This window comes from Pseudophryne corroboree, chromosome 7 (assembly GCF_028390025.1).
Source record: "Pseudophryne corroboree isolate aPseCor3 chromosome 7, aPseCor3.hap2, whole genome shotgun sequence".
NCBI classification, from domain to species: Eukaryota; Metazoa; Chordata; class Amphibia; order Anura; family Myobatrachidae; genus Pseudophryne; species Pseudophryne corroboree.
The window spans coordinates 357,001,728-357,016,515 of NC_086450.1; the positions used below are offsets into that span (position 1 = coordinate 357,001,728).

General features: G+C 47.8%; 2 protein-coding genes across 9 annotated transcripts in view; one reads left to right on the forward strand and one right to left on the reverse strand.

The window, feature by feature from the left end:
* Positions 1 to 14,143, reverse strand: part of IQCK (IQ motif containing K) — a 258,743-nt gene extending 244,600 nt beyond the window's left edge. For 2 of the 7 annotated variants that reach the window (XM_063934443.1, XM_063934442.1), the window contains exon 1: positions 13,755 to 13,874. In XM_063934443.1, the coding sequence (XP_063790513.1) occupies positions 13,755 to 13,842 (88 nt within the window). In that variant the 5' untranslated portion in view covers positions 13,843 to 13,874. Of the gene's footprint in view, positions 1 to 13,754; positions 13,882 to 14,057 lie in introns of those variants that run through there. The other 5 variants (XM_063934445.1, XM_063934447.1, XM_063934446.1 and 2 more) reach the window with 5 other exon arrangements.
* The window catches only part of KNOP1 (lysine rich nucleolar protein 1), a 29,271-nt gene continuing 28,344 nt past the window's right edge, over positions 13,862 to 14,788 (forward strand). For both annotated transcript variants that reach the window (XR_010182085.1, XM_063934438.1), the window contains exon 1: positions 13,862 to 13,950. The gene's annotated coding sequence lies outside the window, so the exon portion shown is untranslated. The remainder of the gene's footprint in view (positions 13,951 to 14,788) is intronic.

The window sequence follows — 14,788 nt, forward strand, 5'->3', positions numbered from 1 at the left end:
GTAAATGGCCCTTAGCTCCAGGATACTTATGTGAAGAGATGTCTCCAGGCTTGACCACAAGCCCTGGAAATTCCTTCCCTGTGTGACTGCTCCCCAGCCCCGCAGGCTGGCATCCGTGGTCACCAGGACCCAGTCCTGAATGCCGAATCTGCGGCCCTCTAGAAGATGAGCACTCTGCAACCACCACAGGAGAGACACCCTTGTCTTTGGTGACTGGGTTATCCGCTGATGCATCTGAAGATGCGATCCGGACCATTTGTCTAGCAGGTCCCACTGGAAAGTTCTTGCGTGGAATCTGTCGAATGGAATTGCTTCGTAGGAAGCCACCATTTTTCCCAGGACCCCTTGTGCATAGATGCACTGACACTTGGCCTGGTTTTAGGAGGTTTCTGACTAGTTCGGATAACTCCCTGGCTTTCTCCTCCGGGAGAAAAACCTTTTTCTGGACTGTGTCCAAGATCATTCCTAGGAATGGAAGACGTGTCGTCGGGATCAGCTGCGACTTTGGAATATTGAGAATCCAACCGTGCTGCCGCAACACTACTTGATAGTGCTACCCCGACTACCAACTGTTCCCTGGATCTTGCCCTTATCAGGAGATCGTCCAAGTAAGGGATAAATAAAACTCCCTTCCTTCGAAGGAGTATCATCATTTCGGCCATTACCTTGGTAAAGACCCGGGGTGCCGTGGACAAACCAAACGGCAGCGTCTGAAACTGATAGTGACAGTTCTGTACCACAAACCTGAGGTACCCTTGGTGAGAAGGGTAAATTGGGACATGGAGGTAAGCATCCTTGATGTCCAAAGACACCATATAATCCCCTTCTTCCAGGTTCGCAATCACCGCTCTGAGTGACTCCATCTTGAATTTGAACCTTTGTATCTAAGTGTTCAAGGATTTCAGATTTAAAATAGGTCTCACCGAACCGTCCGGCTTCGGTACCACAAACAGCGTGGAATAATAATACCCCTTTCCCTGTTGCAGGAGGGGTACCTTGATTATCACCTGCTGGGAATACAGCTTGTGAATGGCTTCCAATACCGCCTCCCTGTCGGAGGGAGACGTCGGTAAAGCAGACTTTAGGAAACGGCGAGGGGGAGACGTCTCGAATTCCAATTTGTACCCCTGAGATACCACCTGAAGGATCCAGGGGTCCACCTGTGAGTGAGCCCACTGCACGCTGAAATTCCTGAGACGGGCCCCCACCGTGCCTGAGTCCGCTAGTGAAGCCCCAGCGTCATGCTGAGGACTTGGCAGAAACGGGAGAGGGCTTCTGTTCCTGGGAACTGGCTGTTTGCTGCAGCCTTTTTCCTCTCCCTCTGCCACGGGGCAGAAATGAGGAGCCTTTTGCCCGCTTGCCCTTATGGGGCCGAAAGGACTGCGCCTGATAATACGGCGTCTTCTTATGTTGAGAGGCTACCTGGGGTAAAAATGTGGATTTCCCAGCAGTTGCCGTGGCCACCAGGTTTGATATACCTACCCCAAATAACTCCTCCCCTTTATAAGGCAATACTTCCATATGCCTTTTGGAGTCAGCATCACCTGACCACTGCCTCGTCCATAACCCTCTTCTGGCAGAAATGGACAGTGCACTTACTCTTGATGCCAGTCGGCAAATATCCCTCTGTGCATCACGCATATATAGAAATGCATCTTTTAAATGCTCTATAGTCAGTAATATACTGTCCCTATCTAGGGTATCAATATTTTCAGTCAGGGAATCCGACCACGCCACCCCAGCACTGCACATCCAGGCTGAGGCGATTGCTGGTCGCAGTACAACACCCGTGTGAGTGTATATACATTTTAGGATATTCTCCTGCTTTCTGTCAGCAGGTTCCTTAAGGGCGGCCGTATCCGGAGACGGTAGTGCCACCTGTTTAGACAAACGTGTGAGCGCTTTATCCACCCTAGGGGGTGTTTCCCAACGTGCCCTATCCTCTGGCGGGAAGGGGTATGATGCTAATAACCTTTTAGGAATTATCAGTTTTTTATCGGGGGAAACCCACGCTTCATCACACACTTCATTTAATTCCTCAGATGCAGGAAAAACTACAGGCAGTTTTTTCTCACCAAACATAATACCCTTTTTAGTGGTACTTGTATTATCAGAAATATGTAAAACATTTTTCATAGCCTCAATCATGTAACGTGTGGCCCTACTGGAAGTCACATTCGTCTCTTCGTCGTCGACACTGGAGTCAGTATCCGTGTCGGCGTCTGTATCTGCCATCTGAGGTAACGGGCGTTTTAGAGCCCCTGATGGCTTTTGAGACGCCTGGACAGGCACAAGCTGAGTAGCCGGCTGCCTCATGTCATCATTTTTGTCACTTAATTCCTTCCATAAGCTCAGCCACTCAGGTGTCGACTCCCTAGGGGGTGACAACTCCATTACAGGCAATTGCTCCGCCTCCACACCATTTTCCTCCTCATACATGTCGACACAATCGTACCGACACACAGCACACACACAGGGAATGCTCTGATAGAGGACAGGACCCCACTAGCCCTTTGGGGAGACAGAGGGAGAGTATGCCAGCACACACCAGAGCGCTATATATATACAGGGATAACCTTATAGAAGTGTTTTTCCCCTTATAGCTGCTGTTTTATTAATACTGCGCCTAATTAGTGCCCCCCTCTCTTTTTTAACCCTTTCTGTAGTGTAGTAACTGCAGGGGAGAGCCAGGGAGCTTCCCTCCAACGGAGCTGTGAGGAAAAATGGCGCCAGTGTGCTGAGGAGATAGGCTCCGCCCCTTTTTCGCAGACTTTTCTCCCACATTTTTATGGATTCTGGCAGGGGTTAAAATGCATCCATATAGCCCTGGGGGTTATATGTGATGTATTTTCGCCAGCCAAGGTGTTTTTATTGCTGCTCAGGGCGCCCCCCCCCCAGCGCCCTGCACCCTCAGTGACCGGAGTGTGAAGTGTGCCTGAGGAGCAATGGCGCACAGCTGCAGTGCTGTGCGCTACCTTGGTGAAGACTGATGTCTTCTGCCGCTGATTTTCCGGACCTCTTCTTGCTTCTGGCTCTGTAAGGGGGCCGGCGGCGCGGCTCTGGGACCGGACTCCGAGACTGGGCCTGTGTTCGGTCCCTCTGGAGCTAATGGTGTCCAGTAGCCAAGAAGCCCAAGCTGGCTGCAAGCAGGCAGGTTCGCTTCTTCTCCCCTTAGTCCCTCGATGCAGTGAGCCTGTTGCCAGCAGGTCTCACTGAAAATAAAAAACCTAAAACTAAACTTTTTCTAAGAAACTCAGGAGAGCCTCCTAGAATGCACCCTTCTCGGCCGGGCACAAAAATCTAACTGAGGCTTGGAGGGGGGTCATAGGGGGAGGAGCCAGTGCACACCAGGTAGTCCTAAAGCTTTACTTTTGTGCCCAGTCTCCTGCGGAGCCGCTATTCCCCATGGTCCTTACGGAGTTCCCAGCATCCACTAGGACGTCAGAGAAACTATGGATTTATATAAACTCTAACTTCTATTTTTCTTATTCTCTCAACCTGTCTGCCCATCCTAATACCACACTCCACTCCTCATTTTAGCTCTCTATCCCCCAAACCTATTATTATCGCAATTCTGTAGCATTTAGGATAACAGCCCTTGTACACAGCAGCAGATACAGTATGTGGTGAATGTGTCCTCTGCAAAGATGGCTGAGCAGTGTCTTCCAGCATGTCATTTGTATTGTAAAACATCCAGATCCTAGTTTACTAGAGGCCGGACAAGACTGGTTTAGGGCCAGAGAAACAAGATGAGTAAATAAACACTTTATCATCCAGCACAAGCAGCGTGTTTGTTCCCAGCCCTGCAGCTGCACCGTCTGAGAGGACTGGAAGAGGTAGCATCCTGCAGCTGTGACAGCACTGGTCCAGGCTCCGTATCAAACATGTAGTGGACACAACAATAAAAGACTGAAATATGTTTTTCGCCGTTTCATACAAGCACCGCCACCGCACAATAATGGGCTGATTCTGACTTGGGAGCAAAGTGGAGAAAACCAAGTAACTTTGTAGCTGCATACTTCTCAATCATCACGATTTCAGCAGGAGAGTCATGATCTTTGGGCACTGTCCTGCCATCCCACCCTTAAGCCGCTGTGTCTCATGGGCGAGAGGAGGTTAGGGGGCACTGCCACGGGCAAAGGCGCTTTAAGAGAGGAGGGGTCTTGTGCAGGCTCTGATTGGGCCTCCTCCTCCCGACGGTGCAGTAGACTCTGGCATTGAGCCAGAGTCTACTGTGCATGCCCAGGTTTCCGGTAACATGGCGCCCGTGCCTCGTCCCGGGGGACATCTCTATTGCGCATGCAAGAATCACAGGAAAATGGCCGCAATGGCTATTTTCCCAGTGATTTCTGCTGCTCTGCAGACAGCGTCTTGCCGACGGACTAGTCAGTATAATTAAAATGGTGCAGGGTGTGTGGGCCCCTATGGATCTATAGGCCTGTATGCACCACACACCTTGCACCTATTACAGGTAAGCCAGTGGCCATGCCAAAAGGCACGCACAAGGCCCATAGCAACCAATCAAATTCCAGGTATTATCTTCTAGCAGGTGCTAGATAAATGAGAAGTAGAATCTGATTGGTTGCTATGGGCAACATCCCATCTTAAATAGAACTCCCATCTTAGTAAATTTACTCCAAGGAGTTTAGATAAAGAATTTTCCAATGTTGTGAGCAGTGGTGTCAGAAGAGGGTGTGGCCAGCAACCAGGTGTCACCCTCGGAGGAGGTAACACCAAAATGCTGGCTTCTCCACACTTGCAGTAGCGGATGCTGCAGTGTGACATTCTCTTGCAGCACCCGGCTCCTGTCATACAGGAGCACCTGACAGTGCGGTCACTGGTCTCCAGGGGTAGCCCACAGGGACGTGCAGTCAGGGGAGGCAGTGCCTCCCCTGTCTTTAATTATTAAAATAATATAAAGAAAATACTTATGACACATATTCTGTGTCATAAGTAATTTCTTTATATTAACCTATACATTTTCGTGATTTAAAGTAGTGCCTCCCATTTACAATAGGGACAGGTTAAAGCCAGGGGGGGGGGAGGGTTTGGGGGGGGGCAAAGCGCTGGGCTGAAAAAGGCCATTAAAACTAGAGGGGAAAGCATCACTTCTGCAAGTGCCTCTTTGACAGGGGAAACCCGCCCCTGTCAGTGAGGCAGATGTGATTGGACAGCGGATCCAGTGCTGGATCCGCTTGTCCAATCACGTGGCGTGGTGAAGCGGAGGCGGCTCCCGGGACCAGCTACTGTAGAGCTGTCACTACAGCAGCAGCAGCCCCGGAGCCAGCGGGACCCGGCGGTTGGGTTGCTGCTTCACCGGGAGTAGAGGATGCACAGGGGAGAGCTGGCGGCTGTGCGCGCTTCCCTCCCAGTCCTCGCTGTCCTGTTCGGGGTGTGCTACGGTGGGAGAGCCATGCCTGCTCTCAGTGATGACATTCCCTTCTGCCTCAACTGGCCCGGGCCGGACTTCTTGATGGGCAGTCACCCTGGATCATTCAATCTATATATTCTGTCTGCCATTATGTGTAAAAAGGGGGATGCTGTCTGCCCTTATGTGTAAAAAGGAGGACGCTGTCTGCCGTTATGTGTAAAAAGGGGACACTGTCTGCCATAATGTGTAAAAAGGGGGACTGTCTGCCATAATGTGTAAAAATGGGGACGCTGTCTGCCGTTATGTGTAAAAATGGGGACGCTGTCTGCCGCAATGTGTAAAAATGGGGACGCTGTCTGCCATAATGTGTAAAAATGGGGACGCGGTCTGCCGTAATGTGTAAAAAGGGGGACGCTGTCTGCCGTAATGTGTAAAAAGGGGGACGCTGTCTGCCGTAATGTGTAAAAAGGGGGACGCTGTCTGCCGTAATGTGTAAAAAGGGGGACGCTGTCTGCCGTAATGTGTAAAAAGGGGGACGCTGTCTGCCGTAATGTGTAAAAAGGGGGACGCTGTCTGCCGTAATGTGTAAAAAGGGGGACGCTGTCTGCCGTAATGTGTAAAAAGAGGGACGCTGTCTGCCGTAATGTGTAAAAAGGGGGACGCTGTCTGCCGTAATGTGTATAAAGGGGAACTGGCTGCCGAAATGTGTAAATGGGGACGCTGTCTGCCGTAATGTTTAAAAAGGGGGACGCTGTCCGCCATAATGTGTAGAAAAGGGGACGCTGTCTGCCGTAATGTGTAAAAAGGGGACGCTGTCTTCCGTAATGTGTAAAAAGGGGACGCTGTCTGCCGTACTGTGTAAAAAGGGGACGCTGTCTGCCGTAATGTGTAAAAAGGGGAATATGTCCGCCGTAAGTTGTAAAAGGGGCTCTACCTGGTGTAGTGGTGCTACTGTGCGGCATAATTTGAATAATGGAGACTACTGTGCACGGTTATATGAATTGGTATTATTTTGTGGCCACACCCCTTCCCCATGAAGCCACGGCCCTATATTTTTTGCGCAGCACCTATGGCGCGCACTGCCCCTGTTTTACATGGATGTGGGGGGGCTCCGATGCCGTTTCTTGCACACAGTGCTAAAATGTCTAGTTACGGCACTGTTGCTAGGTATCCATTTCTCTGGCCCTGAGCAGGTCCCCCTCACCAGATCCTCTCCAGGGGTGACATTTTGTCGCACCTGGGCCCACCGCTTGCTAGTTCCGCCACTGGCTGGCGTGATTATGTAGGTGTCAGTGATGCACCGGAGGTGCTGATGGGGTTACTATATATCTTAGTGCCTCCCCAGCCAATGACCTCACCGCACGTCACTGGTATCCCAGCATCTTCGGGCATGGGCTGCCCCTGGAGTGATGTCACCAGACCCGGCGGTGACACCTCTGGTTGTGAAGTATGTAACTGGAACAAAACATGTTGCAATGCAAGGGGTGCAATATTTATTTTTTTGCATGAAGGGTAAATACTGGCTGTTTTTGCATGCAGCCCACATAGACAGCTTTATAATTACTCTGCAATTTAAATTCGAGTCTGGACATGTCCCTCCTACATATAAATCTCTCCGCACATTTTACAGCTGCCTCACCCGCAGTGCAAAATGGTTTTACCAGGTGCAAAGTACAGTACTTGCTCTTTTTTGCTTAGCTCCCAACGCAGAATTAGCAAATAAACTTGAACGCTAAACACATATGCCTAAAATACCACACACAGCAGGCACACTATGGAGAAAGTGATATGACGTGCTCAAGGGTATGGTGAAATGATAAATATGGTTAGTATGCGCAGTACATTTAGTATGATGTCCTGGACCAGCTGCTCCAAATCTTAGGGTAGTGTCGGCCAAGCACTTTCTATCCACAGTGTATACCTGCCCAGGACCTCTACAGTTTATGCTCCTCTCCTCCCTGCACATTTACTAGAAGAAGCAAGGTAGAATAATAAATAACAACAAATGATTTAGAATGATAAACTGTACCAAGGTCATAAATAATCTAAATTAAGACTAAAGCTGGGTACATAATATCCGAATGTGGATCAGAATAATATATCATACACATCATATAGTGTAACGCCCATCGTTCCGGGCCATCACTCACTGAATCATCCTATTGGATATACTGCTAACGTTGTGTTGTAACATGCCGCATTTAATGACACATCACGCCATCATACAGTGCATCGTTTAGTGTGTATGGCGGATGTGATGTATCGTTACATCTCATCGCAGTATGGCACGTCGCATGGTGTGTACCCAGCTTAAATGTGCATACCAATATTTAAAGGTCATATTATTTGACCTTATAATGGACTTACGTATTATTTTACCTGGTCCTTCTTTCATTTCGTAATATGTGATGTTGTAATGTCATAACTGACTGGCTGATACACTGGCGGCAAATAAATGAATATTCTGAATATTCGTTTTCTTCCAAGAGTGACCGGGAAACCCAATTAGTGCACCGTGTCCCCTTGCATGGCTCGCACGGGTAATGAGGAGCTCGGCACAGATTACCATTCCCAATCATAGTCCACGTGGATCAAAAAGTATGAAAAAGTTCAAATAATGACATTTAAAAAAAAACTCATGTTGACCTTTTTTCATGTCGACCTAGTACATGTCGACAGAGTGACCATGTTGACCTAGAAACCATGTCGACCAATAGTGGTTGACCTAATGACTGTCGACCCAAGTGTGGTCGACCTAGAGACCGGATACCGTTCTTGTCCTACATCTGTATGCATTTTGTGGGAAATAATTTGCCTGTACTGTTTCCTGCAGCATTGGTTTCCTACATATACAGTACATGACAGAAAAATCATCTGATCACCATGTCCTCTTCTTCCCAAGATGTGCATAGCTTCATTCATAATTCTTGCCCAAGAAACACAGTTCCTCCACTTAGAGCCAGCCTCATCTACAGCAAATCAGAGGTGTAAATACACATTCACATTGTTGACAGTAAAGGTGGGTACACACTTAGGGGGACATGTACTAAGCAGTGATAAACGTGGAGAAGTGAGCAAGTGGAGAAGTTGCCCATGGCAACCAATCAGCATTGACGTAACATTTCTAATTTGCATACTATACAATTGTATGGAGCAGCTGATTGGTGCCATGGTAAATTTCTCCACTGGCTCACTTCTCCACTTTTAGCACTGCTTAGTACATGTCCCCCTTAGTGATAAATTAAACGTCACTCATTTTGACCCTTCCTGAGTGACATTGTTTACTTTATTGCTAAGGGTGTATGCCGCCACCGTTAACGATCCTTGCAGTCGGCCGTGCATGCAGCTCAATTTGAACTGTCGTCTAAACACTGCATGCACGTCCTGGACGCGAAGCAGAAACAGAATGCTTACCACTGCCAGCCTGACACTTCAGGGAGCGGCTCTGGAAATATTTTATTGTTACATAGCACTGATAGGAAGTTTCCTATTGCTGTAATATAATACCACTCGGATCTTCACTTATTAGTAAATAGGGCAATTGTTAGTGGCTACCTTAACGTAACAACTAATTTTACCCAATATTCAGTTAAGGAGAATTAAACATTTGAACCTTCCCTTCTGCCATCTACAAGTAGTCTTATGTTTCTGGAGATGAGTACTGTTGAATTAAATGGATCCTTAATGTGTACAATGTGCAGGTCTGGGCGCAGTAGCTTGTAGCAGTTGGAATGTTTAAGATTTAAGCAGTTGGACTGATTAAGATCAGTAATATATGTAGAGCACAGATTTTGGGGCATTTTTGGGTACTGAAGGCAAAAACACTAGTGATGAGCGAGGTTCGGTTTTACTCGGTTTTACTCGGTTCTCAAAACGGCATCTTATTGGCTATCCAAAACACGTGACATCCGTGAGCCAATAAGATGCCGTTTTGAGAACCGAGTAAAACCGAGTAAAACCGAGTAAAACCGAATCCGCTCATCACTAAAAAACACTACAAAAGGAGCCATTGTCAGAGACAAATGTTCTTGATTATATAGAACAGACATGTAAAACTCGCGGCTGTCCCACAATGTACACTTTTGCAGCCCACGTTGAGGTCTTCTTTAAAACAATGGAATATGACACGCCACCGCCAGATGAGTTACTGTTGGCCTGTCTGCCGTGATCGGAGCTTAGCTCTGATCGAGCAGCATTTACTGGCAACCATTGGCAACAACCAATGAGACCCCTGACAACAGGCAGATCATTTTAAAGTAATTAGAAGCCTTACTGTGTGGCATAATTTGTAAGGGGCATTATTGTGTGTGGGGCATAAATTGGTGTCAGGGCCATAACTGTGTGTGGCATAATATGTAATTGGCGTTATGGTGTTTGGCATAATAGGTGTTACGGTGTGTGGCATAATGTGTAATAGACATTACGGTGTGTGGCATAACGTGTAATAGGCATTATGGTGCGTGGAATATTGAGTAATGAGCATTACAGTGCGTGGCATATTGTGTAATGGGCATTACGGTGCGTGGCATATTATGTAATGGACATTACCGTGTGTGGCATAATGTGTAATGGGCATTACGTTGTGTGGCATAATGTGTAATGGGCATTATGGTGCGTGGCATATTGTGTAATGGACATTACGGTGCGTGGCATATTGTGTAATGGACATTACGGTGCGTGGCATATTGTGTAATGGACATTACGGTGTGTGGCATAATGTGTAATGGGCATTACGGTGTGTGGCATAATGTGTAATGGGCATTACGGTGTGTGGCATAATGTGTAATGGGCATTACGGTGTGTGGCATAATGTGTAATGGGCATTACGGTGTGTGGCATAATGTGTAATGGGCATTACGGTGTGTGGCATAATGTGTAATGGGCATTACGGTGTGGGGCATATTGTGTAATGGGCATTACGATGTATGGCATATTGTGTAATGGGCATTACGGTGTGTGGCATAACGTGCAATGGGCATTACAGTGTGTGGCATATTGTGTAATGGACATTACGGTGTGTGGCATAATGTGTAATGGGCATTACTATAAGAAGGAAAAGTGATAAATAATGTAAGGGGCATGAATCAGGATTATTTTTTTTCCTGTGGTAGGCAATGTCTGAGCATGCAAAGGTCCCCCACTGTAGCTCCTCCCACACTACCCACAGCTCCGCCCACCACTGCCCAACAACAGGTGTTCCTGAACCTATTTTTCTACAAAAATAGCACTGAGTATATACATTATAGCACACGGTATGAGCCAAAATTCACATTATAGCACACGGTATGAGCCGAAATTCACATTATAGCACATGCAATGAGCCGAAATTCACATTATAGCACACAGAATGCGCCAAAATTCACTATATGCCACACGGAATGAGACAAAATTCACAATATGCCACATAGTATGAGACAAAATTCACAATATGCCACACAGTATGATCCATAATTCAGGGACATGGAGAGAGAGTGACAGCAGGGACAGGGAGCGACAGCATAGACAGGGAGAGTGACAGCAGGGACAGGGAGAGTGACAGCAGGGACAGGGAGAGTGACAGCAGGGACAGGGAGAGTGACAGCAGGGAGAGTAACAGAGGGACATAGGGAAGCAGGGGAACATTACCTGAGATGAGCAGCAGAGGTGCGGAAGGGACTGTGGTCAGCGGCGGCGGAGGAGCCCATGGGCAGCGGTGGCAGTGAGAGGGAGGCCTTTGGTGTGGCGGCGTTGAGTTCCCTCTGACCGCCGCCATTTGTGGTCAGTGGTAGGCGGTTGTGGGCGGCGGGTGGCTGTGAGCCTTGAGCCTCACAGGTTCGGCGCTCTACACAGCCACCTAGTCGTCGTGGGCACCTGTCAGGGACGGGAGCCGCATCCTCAGTGCAGCAGGCTGGCCACTTCCCTCGCCTCCTGCTGCACACACTTTAATTTAATAATAAATAAAAGACTTCCAGGTCAGTGGAAGAAGTGCCGGTATGCCATACCGCCACATACCGGCCCACTTCGAGCACTGGGCGGAACTGAGGGAGGCAATGGAGTCGGCTGCCGCCGGGCTCCTGCCCTGAAGGGGGCACATCTCCTCCGTTGTCTCCCATTGCCCGCCGATCCATCTTCGCTGCTGCATTATTTTCTCAGATGGAAGAGCAGAACTGTGTCAGGGACACGGCAGCTGCCTCCTCGTATCTCCAGGGAGTTGGCACTTGCAGCAGCTAGGGGGAGTTCTAGCGCGCAGATCCTCGCAAACCTTTTCAACTGAGCTGGCCGAGTGAAGCTCTCTCTGACTCTGCCTCCGTCCAGGCTGAATCTGATAGTCACAGGTAGGCACTGGCAGCACCAGCCTCAGGGTGCAGAGTGTGTGTGTCGCATGTGAGGAGTGGTGGGTGCTGGGGGTGACTTTAATAAATGTTGGCAGCACTGTGTTTATCTGTGCGCATGTTTTTAAGTGGTGTGTGTATGTCTGTGTTTTTAAGGAAAGTTGTGTGTTTAAGTGAGAGAGACGTGTGTGTGTGTGTATAAGTAAAAGGCATGTGTGTGTGCGTGTGTAAGCGAAAGAGGCATGTGTGTAGGTGAAAGAGGTGTACTTAAGTGAGAGGCATGTGTGTGTTTAAGCGAAAGAGGCGTGTGTAAGTGAAAGAGGCATGTGTGTGTTAAGAAGCATGTTTGTTTAAGTGAAAGAGGCATGTGTGTGTAAACGAAAGATGCATGTGTGTAAGTGAAAGAGGCGTGTGTTTGTGTAAGTGAGATGTATATGTGTGTGTTTAATGGGCCCCACACACTGGCAGATCAGCCGCCGAGCTGCCCGACGGCGGATACGGACGACGGGTGACCTGGCGGCGGGGGGAGGCTCCATAGTGCTGCATACTAATATGGACAATCTCGTCCATATTGGCCTGCATGCATAAGCGACGGGGTACCAACGATTGAAGAGTGCGGGGCCGCGCATCGTTAATCGTTGGTGCCTACACACTGCACGATATGAACGAGTTTTCGTTCATTAATGAATGAGAATGTTCATATTGTGCATTTTATCTGCCAGTGTGTAGGGCCCTTAAGTGAAAGAGGTCTGTGTGTGTTAAGAGGCATGTGTGTGTGTAAGTCAGGCTTTCCCAACCACGGTCCTCAAGGCACACCAACAGTGCAGGTTTTAGTGATATCCAGGCTTCAGCACAGGTGACTTAATTAGTAGCTTAGTTATTTTGATTTAACCATCTGTGCTGCAGCCTGGATATCACTAAAACCTGCACTGTTGGTGTGCCTTGAGGACCGTGGTTGGGAATGACTGGTGTAAGTGAAATAGGCATGTGTGGGTGTAAGTGAAAGGAGTGTGTGTAAGTGAAAGAGGCATGAGAGGCGTGTGTGTGTAAGTGAAAGAGGCATGTGTGTTTTTTGTATATATCGTCATACCGCTGCGCCGAAGCATCTCCATCGGGTGAGGGAGCATTGTAGATGTGCTATAAAGGTATGCTGGTGTCTATTTTATTGTGATGACAGATGATATATATATATATATATATATATATATATATATGGCATCAACATTTATCATGCCTCTGGGCGACTACATACATACATATACACGCACACATACACATATATATATATATTTTCATACACACACACATATATAATTGAATAGTATGCTGAGAGAAAGGGCTCTATAGGGGCTACCTTAAGATTAATATAAGGTTTGCCTCCATTAATTGGTATATCCTTTGGGGCTTCTGCCTACCACATACAGCAAAAAATGTAGCTGGACAGTTAATCTGCAGGATGGTGGGAAAATACAGTATGGAATGGGTAAAATAATAAATGAATAAATTAAATATCAGTATAAAGGAAAATAAAAATGAGTGAATGAAAAAATATTTAGGTATACTTGGATCTAGCAGCACTCCGGTAATAAGGCTAACAATTTATTAAACCAATACTAATAAAACATATACATTTAAATTGCAATGTCTTAACCATTACCTAAAGCATACTTGCCTACCTTACCCTCTCCATGAGGGAGAAAATGCTCTGTTCCTGGGCTTTCCTGGTAATGTATGATTGCCATCACCTGTGGTGAAACACCTTTCTTATCAATTACCTAGCTCACCACAGGTGATGGCAATCATACATTACCAGGAAAGTCCAGGAACAGAGCATTTTCTCCCTCATGGAGAGGGTCAGGTAGGCAAGTATGACCTAAAGCTGACAATTTTATCAACAGTGCAGAATGATAACTTGTGCCTCATGTAAGCGACTCCAGTCCTATGAACATATACAGTCCCGACTCCCAATGCGGACACTGGCCAGCTCACTGTGCTGTGCACACCAATATATATATCCTTCTGCACCTGGTCTCAAGCGCAGAAATGCCAGACACACTCAGCTATTACACTACCTTCACAGATCTGGTGCCACAGGCTCCCGGGCACCGCATCCCCAGTGCACCCCGCAGCAGCCATTGCCTGGCGAGTGCCGGGTGTCATAGTAACGCGTATACAGAGACCTGTTACCCAGGATGCCGTGCGAGTGTGACTTCCGGGTACAGGAGTAGCTGGAACACGTGTTGGGTACACTCACTCCAGGCACTACAGGTATGTCTCTACTGCACAGTATACTGATAACCCCGTACAAAGGGTGATCCTGGTATCCCTAATAACGCTGCCTAGTGTCCTGGAGAAGTCAGATACACATACTATACCCTTCATAATGCCACGGGAATTTGTGGTTTACTGCGGATCTACATGTCCCATCGTGTCCTGGCATCCTGGTAGAAAAATAGTGTGGGCTATATGTAACAATAAGACTTTGGGGCAGATGTATTAACCTGGAGATGGCATAAGGAAGTGATAAACCAGTGATATGTGCAAGGTGATAAAGGCAGCAGCCAATCAGCTCCAATATGTAAATTAACAGTTAGGAGCTGATTGGCTGCTGCCTTTATCACCTTGCACATATCACTGGTTTATCACTTCCTTATGCCATCTCCAGGTTAATACATCTGCCCCATTGTCCCTTTAGCTGCGTTCGGCGGTATGGCCCTCGTGGGAGCGCGCATCGTCAGTGTCACAGTGTGTACACACTGTACTGGGCCCTACACACTTTAAAGATATAAGTGAAAGATATGAACGATCTCGTTCATTAATGGTATATCATATCATTCAGTGTAGGCACCAGCAATGAACGATGCGCGGCCCCGCGCTCGTTCATCGTTGGTGCCTTGTCGATTATGCATGCAGGCCAATATGGACAATCTCGTCCATATTAGCATGCATTGCTATGGAGCCGGGAGACGGGGGGAGTGAAGAAACTTCACTCCCCCTGTCACCTCCCCACCGCCGCCGGGTCGCCCGTCTCCGCCGTCAGGCAGTTCGGCAGCGGGTCGCATAATGTGTAGGGGGCTTTAAACAAAACAATGTTGGGTACACACTA